This window comes from Metopolophium dirhodum, chromosome 6 (assembly GCF_019925205.1).
Source record: "Metopolophium dirhodum isolate CAU chromosome 6, ASM1992520v1, whole genome shotgun sequence".
NCBI lineage: Eukaryota > Metazoa > Arthropoda > Insecta > Hemiptera > Aphididae > Metopolophium > Metopolophium dirhodum.
In genome coordinates this window covers 6,268,128-6,287,904 of record NC_083565.1, presented here as the reverse complement: position 1 = coordinate 6,287,904, position 19,777 = coordinate 6,268,128, and the positions used below count along the sequence as shown (strand labels likewise).

General features: G+C 26.8%; 3 protein-coding genes across 3 annotated transcripts; 2 read left to right on the top strand and 1 right to left on the bottom strand.

The window, feature by feature from the left end:
* Positions 1 to 269: 269 nt before the first annotated feature.
* Positions 270 to 5,438, top strand: LOC132946681 (uveal autoantigen with coiled-coil domains and ankyrin repeats protein-like). The gene is made up of 7 exons (XM_061016733.1): positions 270 to 323; positions 548 to 743; positions 1,356 to 1,582; positions 1,956 to 2,175; positions 2,233 to 2,390; positions 2,978 to 3,222; positions 5,180 to 5,438. Exons 1-7 carry the CDS (start codon positions 270 to 272, stop codon positions 5,436 to 5,438), a joined length of 1,359 nt encoding a protein of 452 aa, XP_060872716.1.
* A 191-nt stretch (positions 5,439 to 5,629) lies between these two features.
* On the top strand, positions 5,630 to 12,093 carry LOC132947464 (interaptin-like). The gene is made up of 8 exons (XM_061017771.1): positions 5,630 to 5,682; positions 5,764 to 6,009; positions 6,096 to 6,270; positions 7,282 to 7,490; positions 7,716 to 7,931; positions 8,139 to 8,324; positions 9,968 to 10,126; positions 11,860 to 12,093. The coding sequence occupies exons 1-8, from the start codon at positions 5,638 to 5,640 to the stop codon at positions 12,091 to 12,093; spliced, it is 1,470 nt and encodes a 489-aa protein (XP_060873754.1). The 5' UTR covers positions 5,630 to 5,637.
* A 410-nt stretch (positions 12,094 to 12,503) lies between these two features.
* Positions 12,504 to 19,099, bottom strand: LOC132946766 (zinc finger protein 84-like). The gene is made up of 5 exons (XM_061016825.1): positions 18,826 to 19,099; positions 16,702 to 18,046; positions 15,695 to 16,062; positions 15,081 to 15,619; positions 12,504 to 14,253 (listed from the first exon to the last, which is right to left on the bottom strand). The coding sequence occupies exons 2-5, from the start codon at positions 18,020 to 18,022 to the stop codon at positions 14,094 to 14,096; spliced, it is 2,388 nt and encodes a 795-aa protein (XP_060872808.1). The 5' UTR covers positions 18,023 to 18,046; positions 18,826 to 19,099; the 3' UTR covers positions 12,504 to 14,093.
* Between the last annotated feature and the right edge of the window lie 678 nt (positions 19,100 to 19,777).

Sequence of the window (19,777 nt, the reverse complement as noted above, 5' to 3'; positions counted from 1 at the left end):
TGGGGATGCACAATTTTTAGTAGGATACCAGGGGGACGCTTAGCTAATGAAGCGAATCTGCAGTCGTTCAACTTATTTAATTTCAATTCGAAGATAAGAATTCCGAATGATTGAACCATAGTCGAGAATTGAACGCAGGTACCTATAAGAGATATTGGCTGATATACGGGATAACAGTTTCGCATCATTGGAAAAAAGAAATAAACGAATGGATAGGATATTGCTAAAAATTGAGTTAACAAAAAGGTTAAATATGAGTGGGGATAAAAATGTTCAGTCCACCTTGCGGAACTCCAGAAAAAACCTTGAACTTATTTGATGAAGTACTGAAGTAGGTATTAAACAAACTAACATTTTGTTTTACATCATTATATTTTATCTTTCAAACTTTATAATCTGTTGTAATTACATACGATGTGTGTGTAACTAGTAGCCAGTAGGTAAGTTGCCATAGTATAATAAACACAATGTTTTAAGAATCATATAACTATATAAAAATAATATATTATATTGTATTACATTTTCGTACCTATTGCTTATAATTTAGTTAAAAGGCGGAATATCAGAATACGTAGAAGTTATGATTGAACTAGGAAATGAAATGCTCACGGGCGACGAAGAAACATTACAGATGCATAATGAAATAAAAAATGATAACACAAATGTCATGCCTGTTGGAGATCCCAATAAATCTGCATCTCATATACATAAGCAGGAAACTAATAGCAGTTTTAATTTGATTGGTGACTAAAAAAAAAAATGTACCATAATAATATATTATAGACTGTGACACTGTGGTATATTATGTTATTATATTTAAATAAATATTACAGAAAACAAGAAATGTAATCCATAATATTTTAAAACTGTAGAAATTCATAATCTTTTTTTTTTTTATTATTAATTTAAGTAATTTACAATCTATACAACATTATGTACAATGAGCAAATAGGATATTTAATATAGTATAAGTAGCAGAATTTAACATTTTTGGGCAGGCACTCAGCAGCACCATCCGACCGAGTACATTTTAGATGTCGTGGTTTTTTTTTTTTTTTTATTTTAGTAGGTCTCCAGACCACTGTCTTTTGAGTCTTCTAATTACATTGCCAGGAAGTGAGGTGGAGAGTTTAAGTTGGAGTGAGTTAGAGTAATGGGCTTTTGCTTCATAATCCTATATCGAAAAATATCTAACGAGATTCGAATAATATTATAATAATGCCAATAGAATTAAAATAGTTTCTATTCTACACAAGCTATATTATACTGTCATAATAATTATAGGATTTTAACTATAGTGAATAACTTTATAAATAGAAAAAAAATTGGAAATATTCTTCTTTCCTATGTCTTAGGGACAGAAACAGAAACATATAAAAATAGCCCTGAATGTGATATTACTCTTAAACAGTCTGAAAGTGTAAACAGTGGAACCACGACCTCTCAATCGACGAATGATACATTAAAAAACCAACAAATTATACTTACGTCGGACAATCCTCTCATGGCGAAAATTCAAAATATATTGAAATTACAGTTGTTGAAACAAACGGAAAACATTAAAAAAGAAATACAAACTCTTGTAAGAATAATATAAACATTTTGCTCGTGAGTCATTAACAAAATTCGGTACTTAAATTATGTAAAAAACATTAATGACCATAAATAACGTCTTTACGCTTTAATGAAAATAAGCATAACCAATTTAAAAAACAAATTTTTAATTTTATTTCTAAACATAAAAATCCTAAATGATTCATAATACCTAATATATATTATCATTATCACCCGGTATAATGATATTTTTAACATACCTATAACCTAACTTACCTATAAAAAAATACAATTTAATATTTTAATTTTGTATACTATTAAATACTAATTCTGAACCCTAATCATAATAAATTAAAAAATTCACTTTAATGGTTTTAAATTAATTCAAATAAATGTTTTAGAGGATGGTAGTTAAAGCCAAAGAGAGAGAAAAGTCTTCAACTATTAGTCTGATAAATAATACAAACAGTCGAGTTGCAGCACAGCAAAACCTATTGAGTGAATTCCACCGAATGAAAGTAGAATTGGAAACAGCAAACGAAAAGTTGGAAAAAAGTATTGAACAGCAAATACAACGTCGCAAAGATATTTTGGAAAAAACTGCAGATAAAGAAAAAAAATGTACGCTTTAAAAAAAATATATTAATTTATATTTACAATTTATTTATTTCTGATTAGTTAGAGTTTTAAAAAGTCAGATAGAATGCAGTCGTGGATTTCTGAACGAACTTAGCAAGCACGAAAAAGAACAGGAAATTTCATTTAATAGGTGTAGTCAAACAAAATATCATACAAAACAGTATAAGAAAAAATTATTAAGTAACCAGCAAAAACAGGTGATGTTTCCTTAATCTTTGAAAAAAATACTTATTGACTATTTTATAAACAAACTTAACACCCTAGATGTAAAATTCACGAGTTCATAAAATGGAAAATTTTTAGTTACTTTTATTAATATTTAATTCTATCACAGATTATTTAATTTTTATTTTATTTAATCTGTGATTCCTATTACAGTATTATGTACCTATATTTACGTACCTATTATTGTACATTTGTATTACAACCATAATATTGCCATTTTAACTTTTTGTGTATGATAAATATTATATTAAATAATGAATAATATATTATGAAAATAATATAGACTACAGAAAAATGTATATAAAAAAAGCTATACAAATACCTATTATAGGTACCTACAACTTTTATCACCGAACAATTATGATTTAGGTATGACCGATATAATTAGCGTAACAACATTAATATTGTATTCAGTACTTTTGTATGATAAATTAATAACGATCCAGGATTACATCTCAATGATCAAATTTTTTTATCAGAATTTCTAAAACAAGATAAACTAACCAATTTAGCTCAAAATATTGTTTAACATTTATAAATATTGTCTTATAATGATTAGGATCTGTTATTATTGTCTCTAACTCAAGAAAATCTTCGATTGGAAGATCGTATTAATCAATTAGGTGAACAAGGAAAGGCAAAGTATGAAGAAAGCGAACTACTGAGACAAAAAGTTATGGACAATTCAATAGGTCTTGATGCTATTAATAAAGATAATGCAGAGTACACATTTTTATGGAATGAAGTTATAATAAGTATTCAACAATGTGAAAAATCTTCTCAGAAAAAAATAAAAGAATTACAGTAATTACTATACATTATATTGTAAATAATAATATATAAATTATATAAGTGCCTACCTACTAACTTCAAAGATTTAATATTTAATTAATTATTAGACTAATATTCTTAGATATATATAATACTATACAATGTGTTCCGGGGCGAAGTGACCGGCCGACGTCGTATGAAAGTTTACCCAAAATGATGAAGAAATATCTTTTAAAGAGTGGGTCTAACTTTTTATTTTTAAGTTATGGACAGTTAACTTTTTTTTATCAAAACCAAATCTATTACACATTTTTTTTTATGGATCTTCAAAACTATGCAACATTTTGACGTAATTTTTTTTTCATCTTAAAGCTATTTAAGTGTTCTATCAAACAATATACGCAATTAAACCAGAAATATGCAAATTATTTTTTTCTAATTTGAAAAAGTAATTATTTTTTATCAAAAATTAATATTTTTAAAAGTAAATCGCGTATAACTCCAAAAAATGTAGTATTTATTATGGGTTTTTTACTTATTGTATTATTTCACTGAATAATATCTAGAATAAATTAAAACTTTGGTTTTCATATCTTCCATAATTGCAGAATTATACGCTGCTAAAAAGTACACGTCTGTTATGATTGTAATTATTGCCAATGGATAATTTTATTAAACATCGAGCTTAAATGAGCCATAAACTCATTATAGGTGATATCAATTATTTAATAAGTTAGTTATTTTTTAAAGACAAGATAGAATATTAATATTAATTTTTGATAAAAAATAATTACTTTTTAAAATAAATAAAAATAATTTGCACGTTTCTGGTTTAAATTGTTAGTTGATAGAACACTTAAATAGTTTTGAAGATCCATAAAAAAATTGTGTGATAGGTTTGGTTTTGATCAAAAACAAATTTAACTGTCCATAACTTAAAAAATAAAAAAGTTAGACCCACTCTTTAAAGGGAACTTTTTCATCATTTTGGGTATACTTTCATATGACGTCGGCCGGTCACTTCCCCCCGGAACATATTGTATATGACCCATTGACCCCCCCCATGCATTTCGTTGCCCATACAAAATTCTACCTCTTATATCACGGATGGCAAATAAGTGGCACGCGTTTTCGATGGTACCCAAAAGACTTTTATGTGTCTATATATGTTTATACAAATTGCAAGCAACAGCATATTAACCAGACATAAAAAATTTTTCAGGCGATATGAAGTAAAATGTTACTAACAATCAATAAAAGTTGATTTTTTTAAGAATTTTTATCTACATTATTATCAATTATCATTAATTTTTCATTCGTGTTTTGTAAAAATTCTCTGTGTTAATAAAATAAATTAGTGACACGGCTGAAATTTTTTTTTGAATTGTGTCAAATTGACTTGTTGACCAAACCCTATTTGCTATCCCTGTCTTATATGATTCTAACTTTGTGTTAAATCCATTACTTATCCGATGTTCAAAATTAAAAAAAAAATATTTTAAGTTTAACTTTGATTTTTAACACATTAATCATAATATTTGTTTGTACTTAGAACTGGTTTTATTTTTGTAAAGGTGTTACGCCTAATAAATAAACTTAAAAATCACGTTATTTTCTTTTTTTTAACATACACATACAAATTTTATCACCTATATAAATCATTATGGCTTTAATATAAAACGTGTATTGTGACTATGACTTTTTAAAATCTATTAATGACTGATGTTTTTGTTGTACATTGTTGTAAAGTATATCCAGCCATTCTATTATATTGAAATAAACCGCCGTTCTCGCTCTGTTCAGAATCTAAAATTAAGGGCTTCTTATTGGGATAAATTATAGAATCCTTGGACCTTGGGATACTTTATTTTTTTTATAGTGAAAACAATTTTAAATTTGGTTAAGTTAAGAGATTTTCCTGAACAAACAAACAATTTTTCTTCGTTATAATAGAAGTATAGATTATATGTGCATTGTTTCCATTTTTTAGAGAAGAAAAAAATAAATATCATATATTATTAACAGAATACTACAGTTACAAGCGCAGTTCACAAGTCGAATGTAACAAAAATGATGAACTACTCCACTTTTTAAACAAATTTACTCAAAATCAAATAAATTTACAAAATGGGTATAAAACATGTTTAGAAAACTTTAATTCTTTGAGGGATAAGTATTTTAATATATTAAAAATGACAGATATCCAAAATCAAAACTTAAATGAAGTGATATTTGTATGTATTTCATAATATCAAATACATACAATTTTGAATACAAAACTGTTATTAAATAAAATATATCTTATTATAGGAACAAAAATCTGTTCAAAATGAACTAAACAAATTATTACGTTTACAAAACAACATATCAAATCAACAATTAATCTATGAAGATCAAATTTTAGAGGAATTTAATAATAAATTAATTACTGACGGTTATTGTCAAAAAATGAATAACAATATTTTAGAACTTAAAAAAAAAAATCATGAGAATGTAATATAATAAAAATATAATATGTTTCTTCTTGAAAATAATAATGCTTATTCAAAATATGTTTAATATTATAATATATAGGATTCAGTGTTAGTTAAAATTGAGAACGATGTTTGCGTGGATCAAATAAAACTAAAACAACATCTTACTACAACTTATAATTTAGAGAAACAAATAAAAGAACTCACTATAGATCTTAACCACCAAGATTTGTACATTTCTACCTTGGACTCTGAACTGAAGAAACTATACACAGATATGCAAATGAAATCAAACATGATTGAATCGGAATTCAAAGAATTGGAATCTTTGAAAAAAAAACGTGAAGTAAGTCAACAATATTTAGTAAATATTAGTAATATTTTTAACATGATTTATTGATCTACATAAGTTTGACATTGATTTCACTTTAGGTTGGTGATGTTATAACTCCACAAATGCAAATTGACCACGTCAGAAGTAAAATTAATGATGTAGAAAATGAAACCAATATCATAAAACAATATTGCATTCAAAACCAAAACAAAAATGTACAATTATTAGATGAAAAAAATAAACAAATTATTGAACTGAATATGATGCGTGAATGTAAGTATTTAATTATTATATAAATAAGTAGGTAAAAGCTGTATAGTAATACGAGAACAATTAAATAATAAAAATATGGGCAAGCTTTGCTGTACAGTAGTTGTCGAGTAATTGATTTGTTAAATTTGAATCCATTTATAAATATTTATATTAATATTATATAGGTACTGTTATACTAGCTGATCCTGGGCACTTCGTAGCCCGTAAAAATGACAACTCTTAAAAAATTGTGATTGTTCAACTCCTTTTGGCTGTAACTCGCTGCAGTAAGTGCAACTATAGCCCCCCTCCCCTATTTTCTACAACTATAGTTATAATTAGCTTTAGAACCAATACCGCCTTACCATAGAGGCCTACACCAGTGTGAACACTAAATACATTTAATGTAGATGTTATAAAATAAATAGGAAATAGAAAAACTTTCTAAAAATTTAGGAAATATTGGGGGGGGGGGGGGGGGTTAGTCCCCTAAATTCCCGTGATTGCGCCTATGCAAACACAGCAAACATACAAAATTATAAATACAGAATTTATAGTATATAATATAATCAATGATAGCGTCCAGTATAGTATCCAGTAGGCAGTAGGCACTTATATGTCTTGAGGGGAAAGGAGGCGGCAGCTAGCCCCACTAGGTTCCGTCCTTGGTTACGACTCATATATCACTCATAAGGCATCTAAATATAAATAATTATGAATTTTTTCCCATTGGCCTGTGGGCACCCAATATCGAAAAATATCCAAGGACCACCGGAAATCTTCGGGTATCCGGGTGGGCCAAACCGACACCGAGTTGGATTATACATGAATTATAATAATCATTTTTGACATTATTTGAGGGAAATAATAACTTACTCAATTATATAAGATTAAAAAAAACGAGTATAAAACTATGGTCTCAATATAATATACATTATGATTTATGACATTATCAGTATGTCACATAAATAGATACATAAATCATTGTATGTGTATGGGTAATTTTTAAAATTAATTTATTATATATTTTAGATGATACACAAAATCTTAAAAAAAGTAAAAAACTTGATCTCGAAATCGTTTCTTTATCCAAAGAAGTCGATCAGCATAAAAGAAAACTTACGAACATGAGAAATGAAGTTGTGAAATATAATGAAGTTTTTGGAAAAAATAAAGGGAAAAGTACTAAACTTTTGAATGAAAATGAATGGATACAAAGCTCTGCTTTGGTTGAATTAAATGTATTTGATATGATACGTATTTACTATTTAGATTGATATTCGTGTATAAATATAGTTCAAAAAACTTCAATTTAGTTACATATTATATAGTTATTATTTGAAATAATACATTAAATATGTATACTCTTGTATTTAATTAGTTTAATACGTTTTATTTTAAACACACATATCTTGTTAGACTTGTTACAATAATTAAGTACAAAGACAACTGAAAATATTTTATAGGAAAATGAAAAGCAGTGTTTGGAATATATTGACCTTCTAAAATTGTTAAAAAATGAATTGAACGAAATTAAAAAAACATACATTGAAAAACAACGAGAAAGTAAATCGTGGGACGCTAAAGTGCAGTCACTTGTCGAAATGAAAACAGAACTTAAGAAAAAACAAGGTATTTTTGGTGACATTGATGTTATACAAAAGGAAATACATAAAATGCAGGTATGTAACAGTTGTCAGTTATCTATACTATCATAGTATTATAAATTATAATTTATAACAATAATTTCATATGGTATCTATATTAGTAACATTTTAGTTAAATTACGATACTATATTTAAGTTTATTGTTTAGTTTTTATTCTTTTAACTTTTGTATTATAAACACTAGAGTGATTACCGATCAAATTTGTAATATTCTGTTTGTAGATGACGGAAAGTAGATTGAAAAAAATGTTGGACAAAATAATGTCGGATTTAGAAAAATGCATATTGAAACGGGAAACGATATACAATTCATTTGCATCAAAGAATTCAAGCTACAAAAATGGTACAAAACAAAAATTGTTGAAGACCCTGGATGACATGCGAATAATGATAAGACAAATTAAAACTGTGACTCTACTTATTATTATTTATGATAAATTATTGATAATCATTTAATTTAAATATCTATAAAACATTTATCATGTGTCCGTTGACCTTAAATTAAACAGTTAGGACATAGGAATTTAATTAACTTAAATTAATTTATTGGCAGTTCTTATTTTGATACCAACAAAAATTGTTAATAGAAAAACGCCTGTAGAAGTCAAGTTACCTCGTCGTTCAGTAGGTCCATTCATAGACGCAAATTGGCTAAATTTTTTGGGGGGACTCAAGCCCTGCATAGGCCATATTGCTTAGTACCACGGAATATAAAAATTAGTACTAATTACTAGATTTTTAACTGAGGGGACTTGACCGACATTTTGGGGGACTTAGTCCCCCCCCCTATTTTCGCCTATGGGTTCATTAGACAATGGTCGTGATAAATTTGAATTCATTGATAAATCATTGTATACGTACGTGTCTACTGTCTATAGTATATTTCAATATTTGTATTGTAATTATAGTAATTTATTATATTACTATTGGTAATACATTAATACGGTATAAACTATATAGGCAATAGTTTGAAATTAATCCTAAATATTTTTAAAATGTCATTGCGTGTTGCGTGTATATACTGTATAATACAATTTAATGATATACGCAACAATTTCAAGTCCTCACGAATATTTTTGAGTTACAAAATAATAACTAAAATTGTAACAAACACTATTCTTTGTTTAAATATCTAATTTCGTTCAAATTTAAACTTCAAACGTTTATAAAAAATTATTTGTGGAATTGTGCAAATTTTTTCTATTAATTATTGTAAGAAAACTTAAGGTATAAAGATTGAAAACGTTATGAATTTTATATTAAAAATAATTTTTAAATTTTGAGAACTAAAGAATTTTGTACAAATTTGAACTTTTAAACGCTTATAAGAAATTATTGTGACATTTTATTTTTGATGCATGAAAAACTTATGGAGGAACCTTGTATTACATTTTCATAAATAAATCGAAAAAGGCCGAAAATTTAAAATAGCACTAAGGCAGCCAAATATTTTCAAATTGTTCATGTCTAGTAAATGTTGATTTAATTATTCGGTAAAAATGTGAAGTTCCTTCAGTAATTTATTTTTAAGTCAAAACAGAAACGATTTTGTTGAAAACTGATTTTGCGTAAAAATTCTATCTTTAATTTTTTTTCCTGTTATTTTGCAAAGTAGGTAGTAGGTACTGGTGATTTTTAATTTTGACCTCCCAAAAGTATCAACTGTATTCAATTTCATACAATAAAAGATATTTATGTTCAAAATCAAAGCATTTTTTCTACTATAAAAAGTATACAAATTAAAAATGAAACAAGCCTAGTAAAATCAACACTCCGCTCAGAATCTAATAAACTTTATAAATATTATATTTCAGGAAAAATACTTATTTGGTTTGATATAATCATGTACCAATCGTTTATGTTAATATAAGGTTAGGCGTATAGGTACAGGTACCTACTATTATAGTTATGTTTCCATAACAGCTATATGATTTAAATATATAACCATCTACATTTTATCTATTAAACACATAATAAATGCATATTGCTTTACAAAAAAATGTATCAGTAAATAATAATACTAATTCATATTTTTTAAATTTACGTTACAGAAATGTAAAAAAATAGACCAAGACATAAATCATGCACAAAATTATAAAATAGAATTGGAGTGTAAACTTACACATTTAAGAGATAAATGTATCAACGTTGAACAAAATATTAACGATTTAGCAAAAAATATTGAAGATATGAATGCTTTAAAACTTAAAGTTTGTATATTGCTGGCGAAATTGCTATTTTTAGTAATTTTAAGATTAGTTATTGAGTAAATAGTCCCCCTAATATTCCCCCTAATATGTCCCCCCCTCCTATAACATATTTGCAATGGGTTTTTGTATTTTGATTGTCTATAATATAAATTATGAAAATTAGAATTTAAATTATATACTTCCAAATCACTAATAAGTGATAATCATTAATCATCAATGAGTTATGTTTACATACATTACGTTGATTATTCGTTCTATTTTTTAGAAATTGATTTCCATTCACTGTTGTGTTTTCACTATTTACAGGAATCTTTAAAAACTAGGTTGATTAAAAACGTTTTTTAGGAATCAACGAGGGAATGTTAGATTACCAGGTCTTAATTTTTGATGATTCAACGTAATATAACATTAATTGTCAAGTAATATATATAATATATAAAAAGCGGGTAAGTGGATGTCGCTCGGCTGGACAGTAGATTACAAGTAGGTCACTGTAATGGATGATATTAAATATGAATTCAATGATATTATAATATAATATCATTGTATACGAAAAACGATTCTGAGCGAAGATAATGTCAGCCTAAGTAACATTATGATATTATTGTGAATTTTTTGATTACGGTATGAACAATTTATGGGAATCTTTGTTTTAAATTTTCAATCCTTAGTTATAAAAATTAAACATTTTATAATTTTTTAATTATCACAATAATTGATCATTTTTGAGATTTTGATAAATGTTGTCAAAATTTGAACTGTTTATAAAAAAATTGTGTATATGTATTTTAAATATTTTTCAACTACTATTGTAACAACATATCAGGATCCTTGTATTAAATTTTTACGACCTAATAATTAAAGTTGTATTGACAATTATAAAAAAAAAAACAAAAAAAAAGCTTAAAACAAATTTAAAAATGTCCGCAAACAACTCGAAACGATTCAAAATATGTTTAAAAGTTTATTAAGTATAGAAAATGATAATATAAACATTTAGATAAAATGTTATGTAGGTATATACAGTCATTTGTCCTAGAGTTACACCAAAAACCAAAATCGATTTTGTCAAAAACTGATTTTGCATAAAAATTGCAGTTTTTCCTTAATTTAGTTTTGTTCTTCTCGACGCTTTTGAAAGCTATTGGGAATTTAAAATTTTGACTTCCCGAATGCACCTACTAGATTCACTTTCCCGTTAAACAAGATACTTTTAAAGAAAATCGAAGTAGTTTTATTGCCCCTAACAGTGATAAAAAACAAAATTTTAAAAAAAATTTTAAAAAAATTAGAATAAAACACATATCATAGTAAAATTCAATCGGTCCGCTCAGAATCTAAAATAAATTTTACATAATATATTTATAATATATTTATAATATATTTATAATATAATAACAAATATTTAAAAAATAAAATTGTGCAAAGTCCATTTCTATTGTTTATTTTATAATTATAACCACTCGGCGGCTCCCTCAAAAATGTTTAATAAAGGCTTAACTATATTTGACCAGTGGTAAATTTGCCCATAGTAAAAATAATTCCAATATATGCCAACGTCATCCGGCTTAGAAATTTAGTTAGGAAACTAGGAAAGTTATTATTATAGTAATAATTTATTGTATATAAAAGAAAATATTTTTTTTATTTAGTACCTAATTTATGATATGGATTAAAAATTATTTTTGATGGTTCAATAAGTAATAACAGTCCTATATTTACTTTTTTTCTAGGACTTTTATAAATTAAACTTCAAGCAAAATCATATCAAATTCTTGGAAGATGTAAAAAATGAAAAATACCGTTTGCTGATAAAAAGTGAATCAAAAATGAACGAAGCAATTACAGCTCAGGGATCGAAGAATTCCAACTTAATAAGTGTTGTGGAAGCTTTAAAAAACGATTTCCCATACTTGGATGTTGTGTTGACTCGTTTGTTATTAACTCTTAAGTCTATTGAAAGTTAAAAGGCCATTAAAAAGTAATTTGTATATCAAATATACTGTAACAGTTTAATTATTATTATATTTAATTGTTCAGTAATTAATATTTTTTTCTTCATGATTTCAAACAAAATATATACACACGTACGTATTATAGATTCTGAGCGGAGCGAGGGATCAACTGGTTTTACAATACCAAGTGCTTATTTTTTTTATCCTGTAGACAACATTTCTACCAGGAGTGCTTCAGTTTCAACATAATATAGTATCTTATCTTTTAGCAAATTGGATCAAGATGGTACTTTAAAGATGTCATTTTTCGATTTTCTCAATTACAAATAACCGCTAAAAATGGGGTTTTAGTTTTTTAACGCTTTATTTATCAGTTTATCACCATAGAAACGAATAAAAAAAAACGAATAAAAAAAAACGAATTTAGTTATTTTGTTGTAATTCATAACAGTTATCAATATACAGACTATAATAAATTAAGATAATAACAATATAAAATATACCGTCTTGACTGACAAACTGTCATCGCTCAGAATTGTTTTTATTATACAATGTTATTATATTATTGAATTTAAATTTACACCATTCATTACAGTGACTCACTTGTAACCTACTATACAGCAGAGCGACATTCACTTACCCACTTTTTTTAAATTATACTTAAATGTTCTACAGTATAAAACATGAGTACATGGTAATAAATTAAATGTTTGTGTTTTCATCAATTTTAACAATTACTTAAGTAAGTAGTTAATTTAATAAAATGGAAAAACAAAAACCATTATTATTTTTAAAAAATAATATAGTATAATTGTTTATATTATAAAATATTTTGACATTCTTATAATTTAAACATTTTTTTACTGCAAAAGAACCAAATTTAAATAAATTCTAAATTGCATTTTAAGAAAAATAATATCCTCTAAGTTAATAGATGAATACTATAAATAAAATGAATTATAAAACGATAACAAACAATGAATATGTTACTAAAAACATTAACTCATAACATTATTTTAAAATTTTTCGAAAATTTACCTAAAATATATTTTTTTATTATAAAATTAAAATGTTTTTACTAAGTGTATTTACTCAAATAAATAATTATGGTAAACATATATTTTTAAAACTATGACTACAAAAATAATATTCTTATTTTGTAAATTCTGGTTTTAAATAGGTAAGAAATATGTTTCGTAATTCAACATAAATATAAATTAAATACAGAAAACATTTTAATTTTATATTTTAGTATTTTTAAGGAAAGTTCGAAAAATTATAGATTATTTACATTATTTGTACGTACATCTAATAGCAAGATATTGAAAATTACAATACAATTTTATTTCCAATTTAGACGCATTGGATATATATTACTTAGGTTTATATAATTATATCCACAATTTATAAAAACAAAATTGTAAAATAACATCAATATTATCATAAATAAAAAAAAACATTTTACCATGCTAAACTTAAAAAATATATTGCATAGGTACCTAAAATAAAACTAAAAATACTTAAGGTAAATAACTCAACACAAGTGCTTTGATTAATAGTACACAATCGAAGGACATACACATACATATATACATACACATTACACATTTGTTCACGAAAATTGCTAGAACCCAGTCAAGTACAATTTAAAATTTAAATCACTATTAAAGACGAGTTGGTAATAACATTTCAAATAGTTGAAATAATTAATTAAAGAGATGGTAAACACTTACAACCGACGGTTAAAATTATTTATATTTTTAATTACAGAAGTTATTTATAATAATATATAATATCATATCTACAGTATAGGTTATAAACAAATAAATAAAAATACAAAAATTCTGATATATTATTAAAATATTTTGAAATCACTATTTTATTGGACCAGCCAATTTAATAAAAATTAAGAATCTATAAATACAAATTTAGTTTATAAAAATTATTCCTTAAGTCTAAATATTAAAACCATTTGCTTGTAAATTATTAATGAAGCTTAAACCTGCTAGATATCAACCTTCAGTGTTTATTGATTCTCTCGCATGGTGTGTACGGACATGTTTGTTGTGATTCGACTTAGAACTTGTTGTTTTGCCGCATATATGACATGTATGAGGCTTTTGTCCAGTGTGTGTCTTTAAGTGATCTGTCAGATAATAACTACGGTGGAACCTAAGCAACACAATTACAAACAATTAGTTTGGGAAAATTATAATTTATTCATAAATAATTTAACATTTAAAAATAAATATATATATACATTATATTATGAAAACATTGATAACCAAAATATATTGAATAAAAATTTTTTTTTACAAGTACCTATTGTCCTATTAACAATATTAATATATTTGGGCTATCTTATCGTAGGTATGCGCTCTACCACGCAATTTATATCTTTATTATCGTGATTTAATGGTAATAAAGATTAGCACTCCCTTTTCCTGCACGATATACTTTTTGATCGTATATTTAGTCTTTGGGTGACAATACTTGGGTTTACATACAATTTTATATTTTCAAAGTATAAGGCAAAAAACTTTTGGTGTTATTTAATATTTTAGATAAAATATTAATTACCTATATATATTTATATTTAGAAAGAACAATAATTTTTGGTCGTGCATTGACAAAAATAGTGAGCATCGGTGCACAACTAGAACTGGTCTATTATTGATAACAAAATATAAAACAGACTACAATTATGACTTTTACTCAGTGGAGGTCCATCTTTGGATAGATCTCCCCTAGACATTTTTTCAATGTAAAAATCTGATAACCATAAATTATATATTTAATATTTAAACAGTGCATGTTAACTAATAACCCCCTCCCCCTGACACTTGACCACCGCTGCATTAATCGGTAGATCAGATCATACAATGTGTGATTGGAGGAATTCGTGTTGTGATGTACCAGTCAGAATTTTTGAAAATCGTGCTTAATTTGGGAGATCTAAATTTTATGTGATGTAATATTTTAGTTTTAATTTTACTCACTTTTTGCCACATTCCTTGCATTCATATGAACGATTACCTTCCTCGTGTTCTGCCATATGTCTCATACAATGTTTTTTCCTGATGAATTGTTTTCCACATTCATTGCATGTAAATGGACGAACACCATTGTGTGCACGTACATGAGCTTCCCATTCATGTTTGAGATAAAATGCACTTTTGCACTGGGTACATTTAAAAGGTTTGTGCGTGCGTGACATATGAGTCCACTGATGCATTCTTAAATTCCATTTAGTTCGAAATGATCGGTTGCATATATTACAAGAATAAGGTCTTAAATCTTTGTGAATAAGCATATGGGTAGCAAAAGATTTACGCAAAAATGTATTATTACATAAATGACAGCTCATGTTTTCAATATCACGATCTTTTGTAGGTAAATAAGAGGAATCATGTGAACGTCGTATATGCCTAGTCAAAGATGTTGAGTGAACAAAACGTTCTGAACACCATGGGCATTGTTTTGGTTTATCTTCATGAGTTTCCTTGTGCCATGCAAGCTTTTTTAATGAGTGAAATACCTAAAAAAAAAATTATAAACAATATAATAATAGTGGAATAAAAATGATTTAATTTATTTGTTTTTCTTTACTCACCTCTCCACAATGGCAATAAAAATCTTTTGGAGTTCCATTACTCTGATGTTGTTTACGAATATGACTATTTAAATTTGATTTGCAACTAAAAGCTTGATCACACATAGAACAAGTGTATGGTTTTATATTGAGATGACCATTCATGTGATCTTGAAGTTTAACACGACTGGCAAAAGATTTATTACATTGTTCACAAACGAATGGCTTAATTTGAAGGTGACGTTTCAAATGAGTGGTTAAATTAAATTGGGAATGGAATTTCCTTGGACAGAAACTACATGGCAATGGATGAATATTTTGTATATGTTCTCGAAATTCTGTTATCAAAGGAAACACTATGTTACATGTTGGACATAAATTATTCTTATCTGGAAAAATAATTACAAAATAAAATTAATTAGGTACATGGTTTATTAAAATTATTTGTTTGTTTAGTTTTAATCAATATCATTTTGATGAAATATGGAAAATATATATTGTGTAATAAAAAATAATCAACCTTTTTATCATTATATTGGTTATAACTTATGAAAAAAATGTTTAAATAAGTGTTATATACCTATATAGCAAGAGTGGCCAAAATTTTTTGATAAAGATATATTGAGAATATACTTTTCTTTCACTGGAGAAGCCATAAAAAATACATCAATTTATTGTCGACCGTTGTAACTGATTGTTATAAAATGTCTAATAAATTCTAAGAAGGGGGATTGATTTTGATGTTGTCTGTGATCGACCATTTGACCGTCTCTGCCATATACTATATAGTATATAACAAGTACTGTATTTCTGTTATTATGCTAAAACATTATTTTAGAGAGATGTTTAATTTGAGATTCTTAATAAGTAGGTATTTGAAAATCAATACAATGAGTATTAAAATATAATAAAAATATTTTTTGTTCATTCAAATCAATCATTGTATTTTATATTATTTTTTATGTTTTAATTTTGATGTAAATTTAATAAAACTTAATGTAAATAATATATTAAAATATAATTGGTACCTTTATGAGTATCAATAAAATGCAATGTCATTTGTGTATAATTTTCGAAAGGTTGATCACAAATGCCACATTCCACTTTCAAAGTAGTTGGTTGAACTGATTCTTCCAAATCAGTCTCTATTTTGGTTGAAAATGGTTTTATGTACATCAAACCTTTCTTTACGCCTTCTTCATTTCTATGTTCTTCATTGATATGTACTTTACGTGATTTAACATCGCTGAACTTTAATTTGCAATATGGACAAATTAATTTTCCTACAAGTGGTTTTACTTCTTTTTTTTCTATTATTTCTTTAGTATCTTCTTTAGGGATTTCTTCTCTGTTTTTTAAACACATTAAATTTCTAGCAGCAGTACTCACTTCGTGTACAGTATCATCCCATGCAGTACTAGTATGAGGCAGAATATCATCACTACTTTTCATTGTCCATATGGATGCAAGTATTGGTTCAGGGGGTTCTAAACTTTCTTGGCCAGATAATTCTCCATGAGCTGGCATAAGTTCATCTGTTTGAATATCTAGAGTTAAATGACGTTCTTGATGGTTTGAGGATAAATATTCTGGGTGTAGTTCCATTGTAGTAAGAGTACTATACTGAGGAGGGTTAAGTTGAGGATCTGGATCAGTATGTGATATGCGAGCATTTTCACTTGAGTAAAAATAGTGTGACATATATTCTTCATTTTCAAGTAGATTACCATTTGATTGAAACGGATCATTAAAGTGACCTGCCACAGACGAGCCTGTTTCTTCCGACACTTCATGATGTTGAGTTGATTCATTTGATTCTCCTTGAAAACCAATACTGCCATCTTGTTGGTCTTCTTCAAATTCTGGTGGATAGTCATCCTCAAAAGTAACATTATTATCTTCAATATCAACGTCATCCTCGGGATTATCCTCAAGAGCATCTCGTAGTTCAGAAAGTGCTTGACTGTTTTGGCTTTTAGGTGATGGACAGTTATTAGCGCTATTTCTGTCCTCATTATAATTATAAAACCCCTGGTAAAGCCCAGTATTAATAGCATTGAAGTTATTTCTGGCTTCATTAACCGGCTCTGATATTTTTAAGGTATTTTTTTTTGCATTATTAACTCTATCTGGGATAATAAAAGAGTATGCAGCTGGGCTGGATGAATCTGAAGACGAGCTACTGTCATCTGAAAGGTTTTCTTGGTCTGATTTGGAAGGGGATGCTTGATTGGTTAGGTTTAACAAAGCTTTTATGACTTGTTTTTTGGGATGCGTATGTAAATGGACAGTTAGAGATATTCCTGGGCGTAAGTACAATGTGCAAACTGGACAACATGATTGATTCATATTTTTTCAACAACAATTTTCAGTCTAAAATATACCAATAAAATAATTAATCTTAATAATATAATAACTATCTACAAAATAATTTTTTTGATCAAATTGCTTATTAATAACAAAGTGTTGTACACAATTTAACAAGACTAGGTAATTTATACTTAAAACATTGTCTCAGGTATACTATTGTATTCAGTAGCGTAGCCAGGATGATAAAATGGGGTGTTTTAAATATAAATTAAACCAAGTTTTTTACAGTTTTCATAAATAAATTATACATTTACTATGGGAAAAAATGTCAATGGGGGAGGGGGGTTGTGTGTTTAAACCACTGATTGTATTAGTAACGTTATACACAAGTACACTCTCATATAATTATAATATAATCAAAATATTAAAAATATATAGGTACATAGATTTAAAAATGGCAAGATAAAATATACAAATTGAGTGGAATATTTCTATTACCATTGATTATAAATACTATTAAATAGTATACATAATCAACGCTATTACTCAATCAGCTGGACCGATTCTACTGCAAGTAGGTAACTAATAACTCCCCAATTATTTTGATGGACTCGTATTAAATTGGGAAAGTTTATACACTAAATCTACCTAGGCATATCTACTGCCTACGATTCAGCAGTATCCACCCCAGTATCACAAATAATTATTGAGGCTTGCAGTAATAGGGAAGTGATAGTTCTGAACAGATAAAATATCAAGTATCAACTAGGTAGACGAAAAACGGAACAAATTATTTTTTTACATTTATAGTACGAGAAAAAATTCGAAATTATTCACTTTACCTTTATAGAGATGAGGAAGAATAATGGAGTGATTATGGCCGTAACGGCCACAGAATGGACTGTGTCGGGCGACGATAGAACGGTGTCGAATTAAGAAAACGTCAAAGCCGTTTTCGAATAATAATACAAAATATAATTACAATTTACAAATTACAATTGCTTAAGACCTACACACTAAAACTAATATTTATTAAATAATATACATATAACATATTATACATGATAATATAATATATGTATATCAATTAAAAAATGTAATTTTTTTTTACAAATTTACATGATGGAGAAAAGAAAATATCAATAGCGAGCAGTGTTGCCACATTTCCAAGGCCGACGTGTCCAAACAAAATGCAGAATTGCCAAGCTCTTGGGCAATTCTTTTGTTGAAACATCGATTTCTCGATGCTAACGAACTACAAAGCGCGCTCATCATTGCCCAGTGACGGTAAAGAGTAATGACTAAGGCAGAGGACTTGTAGCATTTGCATATTTTTTTGCACAGTCACAAAAATAGCAGAGTGCGAAACAAATGCGTTTCATGCTACCAAAAAGCTAATTTTGAAATTTTACTGTGCATATAAATGCATATTTTGCGTTTTTTTGGTTTTTAGGGCAAACTTTTAGATGCATATTTTTAATAATTTATAGGTTTACCAAATTTTTTCTTCGACGTTTTTATTTATTTATTTATACATCCAAAATAACGTTGATATCGACGATATTTCTCGAGATTTGCCGATCTAATGCCGCAATTTGTCGGGTTATTAATTTATTATATTATCAAATAATTAATTGTAAGTTGTTAAATAAAGTTGTAAATAACATTTTTTCATCAAAATAATAAGTACCAACAGAAAAATTCTTATTTTTTATTCAAAAATATCCACTTTAAAATGCATATTTTTTATATTCAAGTGCATATTTTTAATGCATATTTTGTATATTTAAATGC